The 19,135-nt window shown below is 40.0% G+C and overlaps 1 protein-coding gene across 1 annotated transcript; it reads right to left on the bottom strand.

The window, feature by feature from the left end:
- Nucleotides 1–520: 520 nt before the first annotated feature.
- CLEC3A (C-type lectin domain family 3 member A) lies at nucleotides 521–17,578 on the bottom strand. The gene is made up of 3 exons (XM_056528400.1): nucleotides 17,278–17,578; nucleotides 13,652–13,735; nucleotides 521–2,448 (listed from the first exon to the last, which is right to left on the bottom strand). Exons 1-3 carry the CDS (start codon nucleotides 17,390–17,392, stop codon nucleotides 2,060–2,062), a joined length of 588 nt encoding a protein of 195 aa, XP_056384375.1. The 5' UTR covers nucleotides 17,393–17,578; the 3' UTR covers nucleotides 521–2,059.
- Nucleotides 17,579–19,135: the final 1,557 nt, after the last annotated feature.

Raw genomic sequence — 19,135 nt, 5'->3', positions numbered from 1 at the left:
ATTTTATGGATAGTACACAAAGGCCAAGTTCAGACTACAGAATTTCCAACCGGAATTCTGCTCAGGAATTTCAGTCGAAAATTCTGCTGCTTAAAGGTTAACATGCAGGTGAATGAATTTTCTGTGAACCCATTCCAACAGAAAATTCCAATAAAAAAATTCGACCAGAACATTGAACCTGCTCAATTTTCTGGCGGAATTCGCTCCGCAGCCATTGCTGTCTATAGGGACAACAATGTCTGCAAGGTCCTGAATTAGTCGTCACTGGCCACGTTTGGAAGCTCCGGATGAAAGTTTTCCGTCCGGAGCTTCTCATGTGTGAACCTGATCTAATGCTTCACTTTTTCTAGAGTTGGTGCTACAGGGGAATTGAACACTTGCTACTAAGACTTCTCCATCGGAACACTGGGCATTTCAGCAGGGTAACAGTTTGGCTGTATTCCCATGTAAAAAACTAGATAAAAAGTTACAAAAGTAGCAGCATCTGAAATAAACAGCAAATCAAACGATATAGTATTTTGCAAAAACAAATATTTTATAAATAAGGTCATAACAATAACGCGTGAGGATGTTGCAGCTCTCAGGGATAACTTGCATACATAATACAAAACGTGATAGCACAAAACGAAATAATAAACATGGTACTTCAAACAATAATCCCTACAATCCCAGAGAGTACAGTTTGTACTTGCTAAATGCATATGAAAATATAATTGTCTATAAAATCTCTAACCAAGTCCACATCATAACAGCAGATGTAGAACAAGGACCAGTCTTAAGGGGGTTGTACAGGGTGAGAAAAACACAGCTGAAAACATATTCATGTCGGTCCAGGGTTTGTGCCTCTTATTGCAGCTCAGTTATATTAAAATAATAGGGGCTGGATTGTAATACCACACACAACTTGTTTTTAAAAGAACGTGAATAAGTTTTTCTAATCCTGTGTATCTCCTAAAAGTGACACTCTACATGTTCTTCATGGGCCCTGTGTAAACCATGGCTAGTTTTTTGTTATGCCTCTGTGATGAAATAAGTTCTAGTTAAACTGTGGACAAAACTCGTATTGTTTTATACCTAATGTCTGAGGGGGCAGTGACAAAGGGATTCTCTTATATACTGGCCCGCCTGGCCAGAGGGGGCAGTATATGAGTGTTTTATGTATGAAGTATATTAGTGTTTTGTGTATGAAGATAAAACATCCGATAAAAAACAAACATACTATGGCTGTAGCAGTTCTGAATTTGGCTTTCAAGGGGTACTCCACTACTAGTCATTTTATCCCCTATCCAAAGGGGGTCCCGCTGCTGAGCCTTCCGTGATCTCCCACAGCACCTGGCATTCTGAACAAATGCTGGGTTCCTGCAGCAGTCGTCATGATGTCACAACCATGTCCCCTCATGACATCACGCCACACCCCCTCCATTAACGTCTATGGGAGGGGGTGTGGCATGACATCACAAAGGGGTGTGGCCGTTATGATCACGATCACGGCCTCTGACTCTGAGCATTCTGAACTAAATGTTCAGAATGCTGGAGTACCCCTTTAATCCGTGAGTAAATGAAACAGGCCAACCTGTAGTCATATGGAAAGTTCCAGACAACACTAAGGCTAGGTTTACATCACGAGTCGTGCTTCTAAAGCCCTGATATGTCGAGACAATGTCTAAATGACATGTCAACCTATCCATGCTTGGAAAGGCAAGAGCCCCGTTCAATCACTAGGCTGAATACGCCCTAAATATAAATGGGGCCCTTGCGTGTCCATGCATGGATACATTGACAATTTATTTTAACAGTTTCCTGATGCATCTATACCTCGGAGGCACAAATCGTGGTGTGAATCTAGCCTAAGCTGTGCCAAGTGGGATCATCATTACTGCTACATCTAACAAACTGGGTTGTGCTACACCTGTATGTATTAAGCATATGCTGAATGAGATTATTACTAGAAGTTAAAAAACATCTTCTTTCAGATAGGACCTTTAAATAACCCTAGGTATGAAATATGTTCTTAGCCAAAATATATACCTACATGGGCAACACTGGTGACAATTGTCCTCTAGGGTATAATAAATTCACAGACATATTTCTTTAAGGTACGACAAACTTCGTCCACCCATTTTCCTTGTGAAGCCTGTGTCAGCATTGCACAGTTTTTGCGCTTGCCGCCATTGGGTGACCGCTCCCAATTAAAGTAATTAATAGCAATTCCATTGACGTCCACAAATTTTCCTTCAGTCACCATATCATTAATTCCCAACCAAAAGTCCCCAGCACCCGGCAGACTCTTCTTTCCATATTCACGGAGTGCGTTGTTTTCATCCACGTCTCTTGGGATGGCTAAGGTGCCCCCTTTGGCTATGCAGTCCTCATTGGCCTCATGAAAATGCTTGGTTATCTCAAATGCCAGGTAGCATTTTTTATGGATTTTCGTACCCCGTAGGCAGACTGCAAATAAAGGTTTCTCATTATTTATCATGGTATAGACAGTAGTCATAAAACTAAATTTCATTCTATTCAATAAAATGCAGCATTGTTTTATGAGCTTTTAAACTGAAGCAGACACAAAAATAATAAGAAAACATATTTTAAAGCCACAGAGAAGACACAGAGTCTAAAAATTAATATGATATATGTGGTTTCAATGAGCATTTTCCTCTAATTTATGTTAAATCCACGTGCTTCTTGAGAAGCAGAATGGTCCCTATGGTAACAACATTTTAAATACATTTTCTCTAGGTTTTTTCTATAGCACATTACATACTAGATATGTTCTGTAGTTTACTAATAAAATAAAATAGCTGTGAAATTGAATGTAAAGTATATATCCAGCTAAACTATGCTCTGCTAAATCTATAAAGGTTTAAGGCCCTTTTGGATGGACCAAAGAGGGCAGAACGTAACACAACCTTCACCAAATAGCCTTTACACAAGTTAATGGGGAGGGGGGGGATGGTGTCCAGCCACTGGGACCCCCTGAGATCTCTGGCCCAGCACCCCAGCATTCCACAGGATGTCCAGATCAAAGCTGCCAGGGTTTTGAACATAAATGTTTAAAATGCCGGGGTGCCCGGCTGGAGATCCCGGGGGTCCCAGCAGCCGGACCCCCCCCAGATATCTTATCCCCTATCCTTTGGAAACCACTTCTGTTTATATGTACCTATAACTCATTATATATCATCCAAATTAATGTCGTATAAATGTTATATTAATATTTAAAAAGTGTAAAAAAAAGAAGATTGAGGAGGCACTCATGGTTAAGGTGCAGCAGGCTTCTTTATTTTCAGTGCAAACTGGTACAGCAACAGCGGGACGCCATCAAGAGTACACAGGTGTAGTGCCAATTGTTTCACGCCCCTTTCCAGCGGTTCATCAATGTATCCATGCATGGACACGCATGGGGCCCCATTCATATTTAGGGCGTATTCAGCCTAGTGATTGAACGGGGCTCTTACCTTTCCAAGGATGGATAGGTTGACATGTCATTTCGACATTGTCTCAACATATCAGGGCTTTAGAAGCACGACTCGTGATGTAAACCTAGCTTTAGTGTTGTCTGTAACTTTCCATATGACTTCAGGTTGGCCTGTTTTATTTACTCACGGATTAAAGGGGTACTATATCAGAGACGTCAGTGCTGGTCTTTCTCTTTCCATGTATGTTAATATTTAAAAACCCAATAAAAATAACATTAAAGGATAGGGGATACGATGTCTAGGGGCAGAGTACCCCTATAACTAATCTGCACAAACAATCACTGGATCAGTCTTGTGGCCCTTTAAATGAATCAGGATCAGCTCCACATCCCCTGTTTACACAGATCAATAACAACGATTTTATTGACCGCACAAGAGAGCCATTTAGCTGTGGAACAAGTAATTGCCTGGCCTTTTTATTTTATTGGGAGCCAGTGTTGCTAGGAATGCTTCTTTGCTTGATAATCAACCCATGTAAAAGAGCCTTTAGTGTTTACAAAGAAGGTATATACTGTATATCCTTTGTAAATTGTTTGCCAATTTAAATAAACCCCATGCATGTGAAAGAATTCTCAAACTGCTGTTACTCTGGGACTAGGAGAGTCTAGCCTTCACTTACAGTGCTCTATGTGGGTCCCGCTGAAAAGGTAGAGGGTGGGGCCTAGGGTGTTGCCTAGTTGTGGCTGGACTGGGTGGGCTGGTAACAGTGGATAGTAGAAGTGGGGTTTTTATGGTTTCAAAAATTGTGACTACTTTTCCTACAGTACTGCAAGAATATCTTGAAACAAGCCTTACCTAGTCCTGGAGACACCAGTAGAAGGTTCCTGGCTTACTGGTCAATATTAACATAGAAGGTAATGTACAGCATAGTTCTCTTAAAAGAAGGGGGTATCACAGAAAGGCAGATGCTTGATGAACTATGGGGAGTGTGGACCTGTGTGGAGTAATAAAGATCTAGGAGGAGCTCCTGTGAAGCGAAAAGGAAGCCAAACCAGAATCTATTGTTAAAGGGGTACTACAAGTTAAGTTTACGCATTCTCTGTCCACTCTGGGGCTCCCCCTATACCACCAAAATGGGGCCCTGGGTCTTTGTCATGAATATGAGCTGCAGAAGGTAGGCGAGATTTTGTTTTGTACTATTCTGTCTTTGGCAGCTCAGATGCCGAAGCTTAGGTGCTTGGGTGTTGTGAGGACCCATCAAGGGTGCCACAGAATTCCAGTAGGGAAGATGGCAACTGCATGCCCTAGGATGCATGTGGCTTAGCACCGCCACAGAAGTCCCAGCACATCCCTGGCTTTATGTCCTCTAGGCCACATGAAGCGTTATATCTGTGATCTCTGGAATGTGCATAGTGAGTGACATCATTATGTGTGTCCCAAAGGTAGAGATGGCCTCTACCTACAGGGTAAAAATCACCTACTGAGGAAAACTACATACTGGGGAAATTGCCTGCAGGAGAAACTACCTACTGAGGGTGTAGGAAAACTACATACTGGAGGCACCTTCATACAGGAGGTCCCCTACCTAATGGGGAAAACTACTCATTATGTATATATTTCCCACTTTTCACTGCTATTCACTGTACGAGCACTAAAACACAATAACATTACAGATGGGGAAAAGGCACACATTATGTACATAACTTTTACAATTTTAACTCTCCTTACATGGAATTGTATCCTTATAAAGGAGTAGGCAATAAATTATGTTACACATCTGTAGTCCAGACATCTTTTTCCTGCAATTTCTGGTGCAGGAAGTAGTTCACCAGTTCTGCTATGTACTTCCTGCCGGCCATGTTAATCCTCATGGCTATTTTGGGTCACTGTGTAATCTCCCTCCCCTGGTGGTCAGTCACTATGAGTAATTTTTAGAGACCTAATTTGAAGCGGTTATCTGGGTATAATTTTTTTTTTTTATAAGAGGTGTTGAATAAAGCAAAAAAAAAAAAAACACACCTTTCTTGCTCCCCCACTGCCATAAGTTGTGCAGAGTTTCCGGGTTCAGGGACCAAGGAAGGTAAGTGTAATTGTTTTTTATTCAACACCTCCCAGAGCACAGTTTTAAAAACTAATGTCTGGATAACCATTTTAACCTATGTGATCTCGTAACAATCTGTGATTAAATGTTTATTTGATCAATGATGTGGCATATGACCCAACTTGTGAAACATCTAGCCACCGTGTATATAATCCACTCTTTCTTAAAGTGGTTCTTAAAGGGGTATTCCGGTGGAAAACAAATGTTTTCAAATCAATTGGTGCCAAAAAAAAGTTAAACAGATTTGTAAATTAGTTCTACTTTAAAATCTTAATTCTCCCAGTACTTACCAACTGCTGTATACTACAGAGGAAGTTGTGAAGCACTGTGGTCAGACTGGAAAGAACGATACAACTTCCTCTGGAGCATACAGCAGCTGATAAGTACTGGAAGGATTAAGATTTTTTTAATAGAAGTAATTTACAAATCTGTTTAACTTTCTGGCACCAGCTGATTTGAAAAAAAATTGTTATCCATTGGAGTACCCCTTTAAGTGTTAGTTCTGACCATAATGCTGCAGTTTAAAGACAGAATATTTATCTGTTCCATGATATGTCTTGACAGAGACTGTTTTCTTTCACATGGGAAAGGTAATTGCTGACCTATTAAAAGCCACCGTGTAATGGCGACACCAACTGTTACAGTGAGCATCAATTTTCAGCCTCGGCTGAGCTCATGTCATTTGTTGAGATTCACAAAGATATAACGGTGTGCAATTAAAGTAATTAAAATGACATTTTGAAATAGTAGATTGTTAGAAGCTGGTACATAATGGGCATTTTACAATGACACTGTCCAGATCCAGACTCTTGGTAAACCTACACTAGGGTACAGTGTCAGGTGATTGCAGAAACAGCAGTTGCCTTGTATATACAGAACTTATTGTGAGATTAAATATTTATATGCGTTTTCACTTCTTATTAAATACAGACAAGACACTATATAAAATATATGGAATCATCAATAAAAAATCCCACTTTGTACATTCTTGCTCCTTCCCAGAAGTCTAAATTCTTTGAATAAATGTCACAAATGATAAACAATATTATAACTTGAGTTATTGACAGATCAAGTCTACAGGATTGAGTCTTGTCATGGATAAAGTTCTTACATTTCCAACATAAATTACCAATGAGTTTGAGATCTGGACTGTTGCTGTTTATTTGGCTGATAGGCCTTCCATGGAGAAAAGCTTTAGCACTCTTTGCTCTGTAACCAGATGCATTATCATCTTGAAAAATGACTTAAAGGGGGAACCTATGTGCCCAGGCTTGCAAATAAACTAAAAGCTTACAGTGGGGATCAAAAGTTTGGGCACCCCAGGTAAAAATTTGTATTAATGTGCATAAAGAAGCCAAGGAAAGATGGAAAATTCTCCAAAAAGCATCACGTTACAGATTAGACATTCTTATAACATGTCAACAAAAGTTAGATTTTATTTCCATCATTTATACTTTCAAAATAACAGAAAACAAAAAAATGGCATCTGCAAAAGTTTGGGCACCCTGCAGAATTAATATCTTGTATTGCCCCCTTTGGCAAGTGTCACAGCTTGTAAACGCTTTTTGTAGCCAGCCAAGAGTCTTTCAATTCTTGTTTGAGGTATCTTTGCCCATTCTTCCTTACAAAAGTCTTCCAGTTATTTGAGATTTCTGGGCTGTCTGTTACGCACTGCTCTTTTAAGGTCTATCCATAGATTTTCAATTATGTTGAGGTCAGGAGATTGTGAAGGCCATGGCAAAACCTTCAGTTTATGCCTCTTGATGTAATCCCCCGTGGATTTTGAGGTGTGTTTAGGATCATTATCCATTTGTAGAAGCCATCCTCTTTTTAACTTCAGCTTTTTCACAGATGGCATCAAGTTAGCATCCAAAATTTGCTGAAATTTTATTGAATCCATTTTTCCTTCTACTCGTGAGATGTTCCCTGTGCCACTGGCTGCAATACAATCCCAAAGCATGATTGATCCACCCTCATGCTTAACAGTTGGACAGAGGTTCTTTTCATTAAATTCTTTTCCCCTTCTTCTCCAAACGTACCTATGCTCATTCTGGCCAAAAAGTTCAATTTTAACCTCATCGGTCCACAGAACTTGTTTCCAAAATGCATCACTCTTGCCTATATGTTTATTTGCAAAGTTCAAACGCAGATTTTTGTGGTGAGGACGTAGAAGAGGTTTTCTTCTGATGACTCTTTCATGAAGGCGATATTTGTACAAGTATCTCTTTATAGTGGAATAGTGTACCACAACTCCAATGTCTGCCAGATCTTTCTGGAGGTATTGTGCAGTCAAACGTGGATTTTGAATTGTTTTCTCACAATCGTGCGAGCTGTTCTGTCTGATATTTTTCTTGGTCTTCCAGATCTTGCTTTAACGTCCACTGTTCCTGATGACTGCCATTTCTTAAGTACATTCCGAACAGAGGATATTGACATCTGAAATTGTTTTGCTATCTTCTTATAGCCTTCTCCAGCTTTGTGAGCATCAACTATTTTCTAGACAACTGCTCAGAAGAACCCATGGTGCTGATTGTTGGGGCAAGGTCAGATGAGTCTGGGCATTTAAAACCTTTGAGATTGACATCACCTGGTCTTCCCAGATGATGATTGAGAACAATCCATGACACTGGCAGGTCTCAGCTTTGCAAAGGGGGCAGTGCATGCTTTAAATTCTGCAGGGTGCCCAAACTTTTGCAGATGCTATTTTTTGTTATCTGTTATTTTGAAACTGGTTCCAGAAAGGTTAACAGATTTGTAAATTACTTCTATTTAAAAATCTTAACCCTTCCAGTACTTATCAGCTGCTTTATGCTCGACAGGAAGTTGTATTTCTTTCTGGAGTTCTTTTCTGTCTGACCACAGTGCACAAGCAAATCCCCATAGCAAACCTCTCCTGCTCTGGACAATTCCTGATACGGACAGAGGTGTCAGCAGAGAGCACTGTGGTCAGACAGAAAACCCCTTAAGGATGCAGCCCATTTGGGCCTTAAGGACGCAGACAATTTTATTTTTGTTTTAGTTTTCGATTTTTCCTCCTTGTCTTCAAAAAATCATAACTCTTTTATATTTTCATCCACAGACTAGTATGAGGGCTTGTTTTTTGTGCAACCAGTTTCCCGTTGTAATGCCAGCATTCACTTTACCATAAAATGTATGGCGCAATCAAAAAAATACTATTTGTGTGGGGAAATAGAAATAGAAAAAGAAAACTGCAATTTTGCTAATTTTGAAAGGTTTCGTTTTCACGCCGTCCAATTTACGGTAAAAATGACATGTGTTATTTATTCTTTGGGCCAATACGATTAAAATGATACCCATGATAATATACTTTTCTATTACTGTTCCGCTTAAAAAAAATCACAAACTTTTTAACCAAATTAGTATGTTTAAAATCCCCCTATTTTGAAGACCCATAACTTTTTCATTTTTCCATATAAGCAGCGGTATGAGGGCTAGTTTTTTGTGACGTGATCTATACTCTTTATTGATGCAATATTTGCTTATATAAAACTTTTAATACATTTTTTATTAATTTTTTTTGGAATAAAATGTTATACAAAAACAGCTATTTTGGACTTTTTTTTTTACGTTCACGACGTTCACCATACGGTATCATTAACATTTTATTTTAATAGTTAAGATATTTACGCAGCGGCGATACCAAATATGTATATAAAATATTTTTTTAACACTTTTTGGGGGTGAAATAGGAGGGGGTTTTTCACATTTTTTTTACTTAATTTTTTTATACTTTTATTTTTACACTTTAATAGTCCCCATAGGGGACTATTTATAGCATTCACTGGATTGCTAATCCTGTTCAGTGCTATGTATAGGACATAGCACTGATCAGGGTTATCGGTGATCTTCTGCTCTGGTCTGCGGGAAGGCATATCAGAGCAGAAGACTCCCGGAAGGCAGCGGAGCCATGTGAGCGGACCTCCGTCTGCCGTACAGGATGATCGGATCGCCGCGGCAGTGCTGCGGGAGATCCGATCATCCATCTAAGTGACCACGATGCTGCAGATGCCGTGATCTGTATTGATCTGTGGGATCGCGGGTGTCCGCCATTACTGGCAGGTCCCTGGCTGCGATCAACAGCCGGGACCTGCCGCGCATGATCCGGGCATCACTCCGATGCCCACGGTTATGCTTAGGACGTAAATGTACGTCCTGGTGCGTTAAGTACCAACTCACCAGGACGTACATTTACGTCCTTCGTCGTTAAGGGGTTAACCCCTTAAGGACCGGAGGTTTTTCCGTTTTTGCATTTTCGTTTTTTGCTCCTTGCCTTTAAAAAATCATAACTCTTTTAAATTTACACCTAAAAATCCATATGATGGCTTATTTTTTGCGCCACCAATTCTACTTTGTAATGACGTCAGTCATTTTGCCCAAAAATCTATGGTGAAGCGGGAAAAAAAATCATTGTGCGACAAAATTTAAAAAAAAACGCTGTTTTGTAACTTTTGGGGGCTTCCGTTTCTACGTAGTACATTTTTCGGTAAAAATGACACCTGATATGTATTCTGTAGGTCCATACGATTAAAATGATACCCTACTTATATAGGTTTGATTTTGTCGGACTTCTGGAAAAAATCATAACTACATGCAGGAAAATTAATACGTTTAAAATTGTCATCTTCTGACCCCTATAACTTTTTTATTTTTCCGTGTATGGGGCGGTATGAGGGCTCATTTTTTGCGCCGTGATCTGAAGTTTTTAACGGTACCATTTTTGCATTGATAGGACTTATTGATCGCTTTTTATTCATTTTTTCATGATATAAAAAGTGACCAAAAATGCACTATTTTGGACTTTGGAATTTTTTTGCGCGCACGCCATTGACCGTGCGGTTTAATTAACGATATATTTTTATAATTCGGACATTTCCGCACGCGGCGATACCATTTATGTTTATTTTTATTTTTATTTACACTGTGTTTTTTCTTTTATGGGAAAAGGGGGGTGATTCAAACTTTTAATAGGGAAGGGGTTAAATGATGTTTATTCACTTTTTTTTTGCACTTTTTTTTTGCAGTGTTATAGGTCCCATAGGGACCTATAACACTGCACACACTGATCTTTTACATTGATCACTGGTTTCTCATAAGAAACCAGTGATCAACGATTCTGCCGGATGACTGCTCATGCCTGGATCTCAGGCACTGAGCAGTCATTCGGCGATCGGACAGCGAGGAGGCAGGTAGGGACCCTCCCGCTGTCCTGTCAGCTGTTCGGGATGCCGCGATTTCACCGCGGCTATCCCGAACAGCCCACTGAGCTAGCCGGCATGCTTTCGGTTTCACTTTAGACGCGGCGTTCAACTTTGAACGCCGCGTCTAAAGGGTTAATAGCGCGCAGCACAGCGATCAATGCCGCGCGCTATTAGCCACGGGTCCCGGCCGTTGTTAGAGGCCGGGCCCGACCCGCTATGACGCGGGGCCACGCCGTGGCCCCGCGTTATAGATCGGGAGTGGACACATGACGTTCCAGTACGTCATGTGTCCTTAAGGGGTTAAATAGAAGTAATTTACAAATCTTTTTAACTTTCTGGCACCAGTAAATAAAAAAATAAAAATAAAATTTCCACCGGAGTACCCCTTTAACACTTTGATGTTTTTTTGTTTTTTTTTTGTCTACTTGTATGTTTTCATTTTGTAACTTTCCCATTTTATTTATAATTGCATCAAATTGAACACACAGCAGACTAGGAACAACCAACATCTTTTGCTATACTCCTGGTTGGATGATGATCTTGCTGGAGCTTTATAATTGAAAACTTTTATGTTAGGCCCATGGTTTCTTACAAGTAGCCATGTCCCACAGCTCAGTAAGATCTGTAAGTACTCCCTTTTCCCTGCAAATTAATTTATGTTTTATAGTTAGGACTACACTTTTTGTACTTCTACTGATTGACTCGTATAACTCTATGTAATCCCACTGCTGTGGCTGTAGCTCAAAAAATAAAATCAATCAGTTTCAGTCTCAGTGAGCCTTAGACTACACCGATATTTGTTTTAAGAAATGAAAGTTACAAGGCTACATAGTTTGTAAAGTAAAAAAACACAAGAGTCTATCCAGTTCAACATAAAACCTTACTGCTGTGTTGATCCAGAGGAAGGAAAAGACCGTCATGAGGCTGATAACTTGTAATCTTATAATTTTCCAGAAAAACATCCAGGCCCCCCTTGAACTTGTTTATTGAGTCAGACATCACAACATCATGTGGCAGAGTTCCAGAGTCTCACTGCTCTTACAGTAAAGTATCCCCATCTATGATGAAGGTTTCACCATGATCACAGATGGGAATTCTTGCTTTTTCCTCTACCTGGAAAAAATCTGCTATTGATAATATATTTATTCTCTTTTGTTTAAGGCATGCTTCATAAAGCCATCATGTTCGTCTAATGAACATTGTTTTGTGCCTTATCTATGATTTATGTAGTTGTTATGAAGTTAAAAAGCTGGGTGACAATCCTGTGTGGTGTTAAAGGGGTTATCCAACATAAGGTGAATTTAGTAAATAAGTGTTATACAGTCATAGACATGCTTACCAAGGAGCTGTGCTTTTGTTGGTGGTAAATGGCCATGTCCTGTGTCCTCCATCATACTGCTGGCTTGTTTTTGGGAATTGGCTACTACCCATTTCTGTGGCCTCCCTCAAACTACAATCCCCAGGATCCATTGTTTCGAGGAAGGAGGTGACTTATTTTCCTCCCACCCATCGGCCCACCTACTGCAGCACAGCCACGCACCCATTGATCACATGACTTGTCCAACACACAAGCTGTGGATCTGTATGATGATGAATGCACACACAACAGATGAAGCAGCCAAGCCCCCTTTCAGTACCTGACTGGTGATGTATTGTCTCGGGTCACAAGCTGGGAAACACTCATTTTGTGGGCTGCAAAAAAATTACTTCCGGGGATAAGAAAGACAAAGAAATTTGATACCAGCCACCAAACATAGGTAAGCAAAGTATAATAGTAACTAGTCTTCCTTTGCTTCCCCTGTCTCACATTCAAAAAACCTAAAATCCTGGAGTACCCCTTAAAATCTGTTGCAACTATAATCTTTGACAACGGCATAAACAGTATATAACTTTCATTCCATATTCATTGGAAAAGCTATACAAGTTAAATCAGTGAAGGTCAGACTGCCCTTCAAGGGCACACTATTACACTATGTGGCAGTGTATAACTCTGTGGGCAAATCATGGCACCATGAATAATAACTGTCACTATGTGGCAACATAGTAAAGAAACACTATGGAACCATGTGGGTACTGTATGGCTTTGTGTTAGCAAGTTACACTCTCTATGCACTGGTAAATAATGTGCAGATGCTATCTGGCACTAAACCCATGTCAATATCATTTAGCTTTGTGTAGACATTGTATAACACTAATGTATCTGTCCAAAATACGGGATTCTGAGAACTTTATAGCAGCAACTGCACAGGGCATCTAGGGCACAAATTCAGAATTTTGCCTGTTGCTCATGATTTCTGGGCTTCTATAACCTTCAGTATCATCTCCCTACTTCACTGCAAACTACTGTTGGGGAAAATCTTTAACACTAGGGCCTATCTTGTACCCCTCATATCATAACTCTGATTTGATGGGTACAAATAGCCCGGCATTACCAGACACTTTAAACACTGAATGTCATTTCTATGGCCCGCAGAGCCTCTGTGGAGCTGGTATCAGTCACTATAGGGCCAATGTATGGGAATATTATTAGTTACATTGGTTTATGTGGTAGAAATATGTCTACAGGTTTTATTTGGCATTTGTGAAATACGATTATTAGGTACAGTACTGTATTATATAGACATTTACACAAAACAAGGAGAATCTGGATTTATTTAGAAATTTTTATAGACACAGTAGTTGAAAATTCAATAAAAGAGCAACAATTTTTTTCATGCAATGGGCTTCATACTGGCTCACAGAAGTTATGAAATAAAGAGCCAGATGATATTATTCACTTCATAGGTGAATCAGACTTTGCTTCTTTCATATAGATATAACCACTGTGCAGTTACTATCTGGCTACAGGCCATGAAACATAGATAGATACGGAGAATCATACAGGAAATATTCATTCAACAAGATTATGTATCTACCTGTTTGCAATGCCTGCATTTCCTTCAAGGAGTTCACCTCTCGCCATAATTTATCAATCTGTGACTTCAGGTCCCCATCTTTTTCTTCAGACAAAAAAAAAAAAGAGAACATTTTGAACACAACATCATATTGGACCCTACAGAGACTTTTTTATGTGCTGCTATGTGAAACTTTTACTTTTTCCTGTTTTGATAAGTCTCCAACATTGTGTTGAATTTCTTACAACTTGTCCAATTTATCAATCTCATTGGGAACCATTGGCCATAGGCATCTTTCATGGTCACGGTTTTAGAATTCTTCTAATGTGTCATTGAGATATTCAAAAGATGTTATCGGTGAGGCCCATGAGTAATAACAGCTTGGGTTTCAGTTCAGTTGAATGCTATGGAAGAATTGCTAGTACCAGAGAGTTTACAGTCAAAGAGGCATGGAGCTTGTCCACAGGGTAGGACATTTTTTGGCAACCATATTATCCAGTGAATGTTGCCAGAAGCAGTTGGAAGGGTTTAGTGTCTGTAACCAGGCCCAGAACTGCTTAGTGTCTGGGCCTGGTTACTGCAGCTCATCTCCCATTCACAGGAGCGGAACTGCAGTAATACGACATCAACACTATATAGTGAATGGAACCAACAGGTGCAAAAGGCCGATTGGAGGTGTATTGGGTCTTAGCATTGGGTGGAATCATATTAGCCTGGAAAACCCCTTTCCAGGCTAGTGGTCAATTAAACAGCATCCCCTTAAAAAAGACTTGGACTGGCATTGTGTTAGCCCCTTGTTGCCCGGGGAGTGGGAACCATACTGTAGTGTTGTGCAGAGATCATTCCATACAAAGTGCTTGTTACTCACTTGCCGCCATGAGTAGTCAGATTTGTGCAAAAGATAGTGGCCTACCCACCATGAAGACCCATGGAGGTACAGACAAACCAAAGTGACTACTGCAACTGTGTGAGTAATATAAAAGTGGACCAACTGTGGTAGGGAGTAGGATCGGCTGTACGGCTTGTGTTTTTCTGGTCCCAAGTTTAAGGACTGCTCTGGAAATCCATGCCACTGTTTTCATAGTAAAATGTATTTGTTCTACGGTCTGTGTCATTCCAGAGATGTGCTCCTCCATGCTAGCTTGGCTAGGAACATCTTTGAGCCCACAAAAGTGTTGGCAAGGGCTGTTGGTTGATGTCTACCCTTGGCAATTACATGCTGCATGTACATATGATGAGACATAATCTACATATATGTACAAATCTCTAGATCTGTAAGTTTTGTTGTCACTGTTAGTTCCACTAGAGTAGATAAAACAGTAGATTTACCTACAGCACATTGAAATGTACGGATGGGTGTGGGAAATGACAAACTCGGCTTTGATCCCTCTGTATTTTGGCCAAGTTTGTTTGTTTTTATTTAATTGAGACCTTCTTTCAGTCGGACATTTTCTTAAACGGTGCCTTTATTTTGAAAAGCTAAATATTATCCTTCCTTGTTTACTGGGGCAGAGCTGTGTGTCAGTAACTCAATGATCCTTTTCGCATATTTTACTCTAAATATTCTTTTCATGACTGTTTCCAGAAAGTCCACATGACATTTCCTGTTTGAGCTTGGTAAACACCAAAATGTACTAAATGTACTTGTGGAGACTGACTCTACATAAGAGAATTATCTCGTGTGTGCATACGGAATTACTGACTTTTTTCTTCCTAGATCTCTTGCATATTATTTGGACACAGATACATTTCATAGGCAAATCCAAACACAATATTCCCATAGTAATTGTTTTATCAGCGAGTCCTTCAGATTTATTACCTATTTGCTATCCAGTGGCCTAATATTGTTTGTTCTATTCATTAGCATTGGATGCTGTGGCCAGTGGAGGACACCCTAGATCTCTACACTCATGGGAATAGCCCATCAAGTAGAAGAAATAGAAAGGCTTATGCCACAAGCTTTCTGGCTAACTGGGGAATCTGTCAGTTGTATTTGCTGCTATGAGTTGCAGACACCATTGGATAGCTGTTAGAGTATTAAAGCAAACTCTACCTTTCCTGGAGCCTATGGTGGTTGCCGAAAATATAAAATCACCATTTTATATCTTAGCCAAGAGTAAAGAAGGTAGGACCAAGTGCCACAGCCTGTCACTCTTTCTTCTTCTTCCTCATCTCTCAGCCCCGCCTAGGTTGTAAGCCGAGTCTTGTACATCAATCATGGAGGTGATGGAAGGAAAGTGTAAGCGGAGATGCCCCAGGCTCTGGCACTTCAGCAGTTTGGCCTCATCTCCTTGACTCTTGGCTCAGAAATAAAAAGGAAACACCATAATGAGAATGCAAATTAATGCAACACACACCATGACAACATCATAGTCCAAATAATGTTAAAAGGTAACAAAGGGTATTGGCTTAATCCACCACCATGGCCTCATTCAGTATTCATATATATATATATATATATATATATATATATATATATATATATATATATATATCCACACCAGAAAAGAGGGACGGCAGCACTCCAATAGAATAAACGTGAAAAGGTTTATTGACCTGACATCAAAAAGCGACGTTTCAGCTGCCCGCTTGCAGCCTTTCTCAAGCTGTCCCCATCTTATATATTGTTCTAAAGAGGTTTGCCAAGACTATTCTATGTATACTCTAGTTTTTTTTAAATACTCTCTGGTATATTTGCCATGGCTTTAAAGGGGTACTCCGGTGGGAAAAATTGTTTTCAAATTAACTGGTGCCAGAAAGTTAAACAGATTTGTAAATTAATCCTTCCAGTACTTATCAGCTGCTGTATGCTCCAGAGGAAGTTGAGTTGTTCTTTTCTGTCTGACCACAGTGCTCTCTGCTGCCACCTCTGTCCATGTCAGGTACTCTCTGGAACAGGAGAGGTTTACTATAGGGATTTTCTCATGCTCTGGACAGTTCCTGACATGGACAGAGGTGTCAGCAGAGAGCACTGTGGTCAAACTGAAAAGAAAAACTCAACTTTCTCTGGAGAATACAGCAACTGATAAGTACTGGAAGGATTAATTTACAAATCTGTTTAACTTTCTGGAGCCAGTTGATATGAAAAATACTTGTTTTCCACTGGAGTCCCCCTATAAGAGAAGTGCATTTCTGCTTAACATGGGTTGGTCTGTTTTAACAACCCATACTGTAAGTCCTATCAGGATATATGCTTGTATTAAAGGGGAGACCACTGTTTAAGACCTCTCTGTTTGCCACTACAAAGAGTATATTGGGTCCCTATGTAGTACCTAGGATATCCACACACAAAAAGACACTTCTCTAGCAATAACAGTAAATTGTAGAGGACCCATTAAAGGATCTTAGATATTGGAAAGGGTTGTCCAAACTAGACAACCCTTTAACTTTTGTGTCTTCATATCCAGGTCTTTTAAGTGAACCTCTAACATTTTAAGCTGTACAAGCCCATCCTCTTATCATATGAAACTATGAATTAGGGTTAGTGCAGCTTTAATGGCAAAAAAAGTTGACCCTATAAACGTTTAACATATAAAGAAGGGAAGATACCTACATGGCCCTCCTTTTCTGTTTAATATTTAGCCATATCTATACTAATGATCTGATTTCTAGATCCACCTCTCTCGCACATTAAAATGAAGTCTTACCTTTCTCCTTAGACCTACGGTCCTTCTTGCTCTTTGACCTAGATGACTGTCCACTGATCTGACTCAGGAAGAGTAGGGCAACGAAAAGAAAAATAGTGAGCCCAGTCCGAGCCATGGCGGTTCCTTACTGCTACCAATGAATTGGGTTATAGGATTGTATCTTGAGAATGAAGGGCAGTTCTTTAACCCAAACTCCCCTAGAGCTGAGGAGGTTTATAAAGTGCTCCTCACTAGCGGATGTGTTAAATACTTCTCTTGGCCATGGTATAAGGTGCCTCCTTGTTCTCTCTTCTCCCCCCACATTTTATACGTGCTGTCTTCAGGATTTTTTTCTTTTGCTTTTTGCTTGTGTGCTCTCCTTTATACTATTAGAGGAATGAATGCACCTTTTCAACTCGTTCCCAAACAGCCAAACACATGAAAGCTGGACAGTGGAGCTGTTCAGTACGGGTATGAGTGGGTGGATAGAAGTGGAAGAATTTCTGTGTGTCAGGTGAAGGTTGAACTGACAAGCTGTTGTTTTCATTACTATATTTCACAGAATTATGGTTAGTGTGGTATCAACAAATTGGGAAGTTAGCGATAATGCAGATTCAGCATATAGAACTACACCCCTCAATACATAACACTCCATTTGAGAACAGCTAAGTGCCCCCATAACATTGCTAGCAAATGTAACAGGATTATGAAGGTTTTTATATGTTAGAGTGCTTGAATGGTCAGTATCATTTCAAACTACTTGCTTCTATTCGATAGCCTACGTGATTTTTAAACATATTTGGAAATCACTTTATTTGCAAAATATAATATGACTCCTTACGCCAAAGAAAAAGAACTAAAGACTAGGCCTCTAGGTGTCCTGCTTCTCTGAAATCTGCTGGTTACTGCTTGTTTGTGGGCTCAGTCCGTCTCAAGTAGAGACAGAACACCGAAAATGGGGCCAGGGCTTAGCTAGTGCTATGTGCAGGAGGGAGAGTGTACCTGTAATTTGTTAGTCCGTCTTCATCCTCTTCAGGATTCCAACTTTCCCTGAAAGGCAAATCACGGCTTCCCACCCATATCAGCAGCAATAGTAGTTCAGTAATAGTGTAACCCCTTCTCTGCTTTGCTGCTGCTGTCTTTTATTTCTGCTCACATAGAGCCTTGCAAAGCCATTGCACCAATAATCCCCTCTCCCTCTACATAACAATGTACAGTACTACATAACAATGTACAGTACTGTAAGTCATGCCAGCATGTACAGTCCATGGCATAGCAGTAAGTAAGTGATGCTGTGTTGTGATTGACCAGACAACTAAGAAAAAGGAAGTGGAAGTGACTGTGTGTGTACTGCTAGAAAGCTAACAAATAGTACACTGAAATCTTTTAAAATGACGGGTATGTTTTAAATAACAATGTAAACCAGAATGCCTAGGTAAAACACAAGCAGCAATGTTTTATCCATATAAGAATGCTCACATACATGGCCATAGTGTAGAGAACTTCTGATATTTTTGTAGCTCAAAATAAAAACTCTACCAAATAATCATAGCTGGCAGTATGCAAGATCAGGTAGTGATCATGGTGGCATACATGTTTTGGGACTTGCTGACAGCAATTCCACTCAATAGTTATTCAGTCATTTTCGACAAAATCACTGATAACAGAGATGAATAGATTGCAACGGGCTGTTTAGTTCCTATTTAAACCAGTGTTTCTCAACCAGTGTGCCTCCAGCTGTTGCAAAACTAAAACTTTAAGCATTCGCGGACAACCAGTGGCTGTTTAGGAACCACTGCTTTAAAGGGGTACTCCACTCCCCAATGTTTGAAACATTTAGTTCCTAATGCTGGTGCAGGCTTCGGGTGTTGTCGCGCCC

This window comes from Hyla sarda, chromosome 6, assembly GCF_029499605.1.
Source record: "Hyla sarda isolate aHylSar1 chromosome 6, aHylSar1.hap1, whole genome shotgun sequence".
NCBI lineage: Eukaryota > Metazoa > Chordata > Amphibia > Anura > Hylidae > Hyla > Hyla sarda.
The sequence above is the reverse complement of the archived record's forward strand: the minus strand, read 5'-3'. Positions and strand labels throughout refer to the sequence as shown.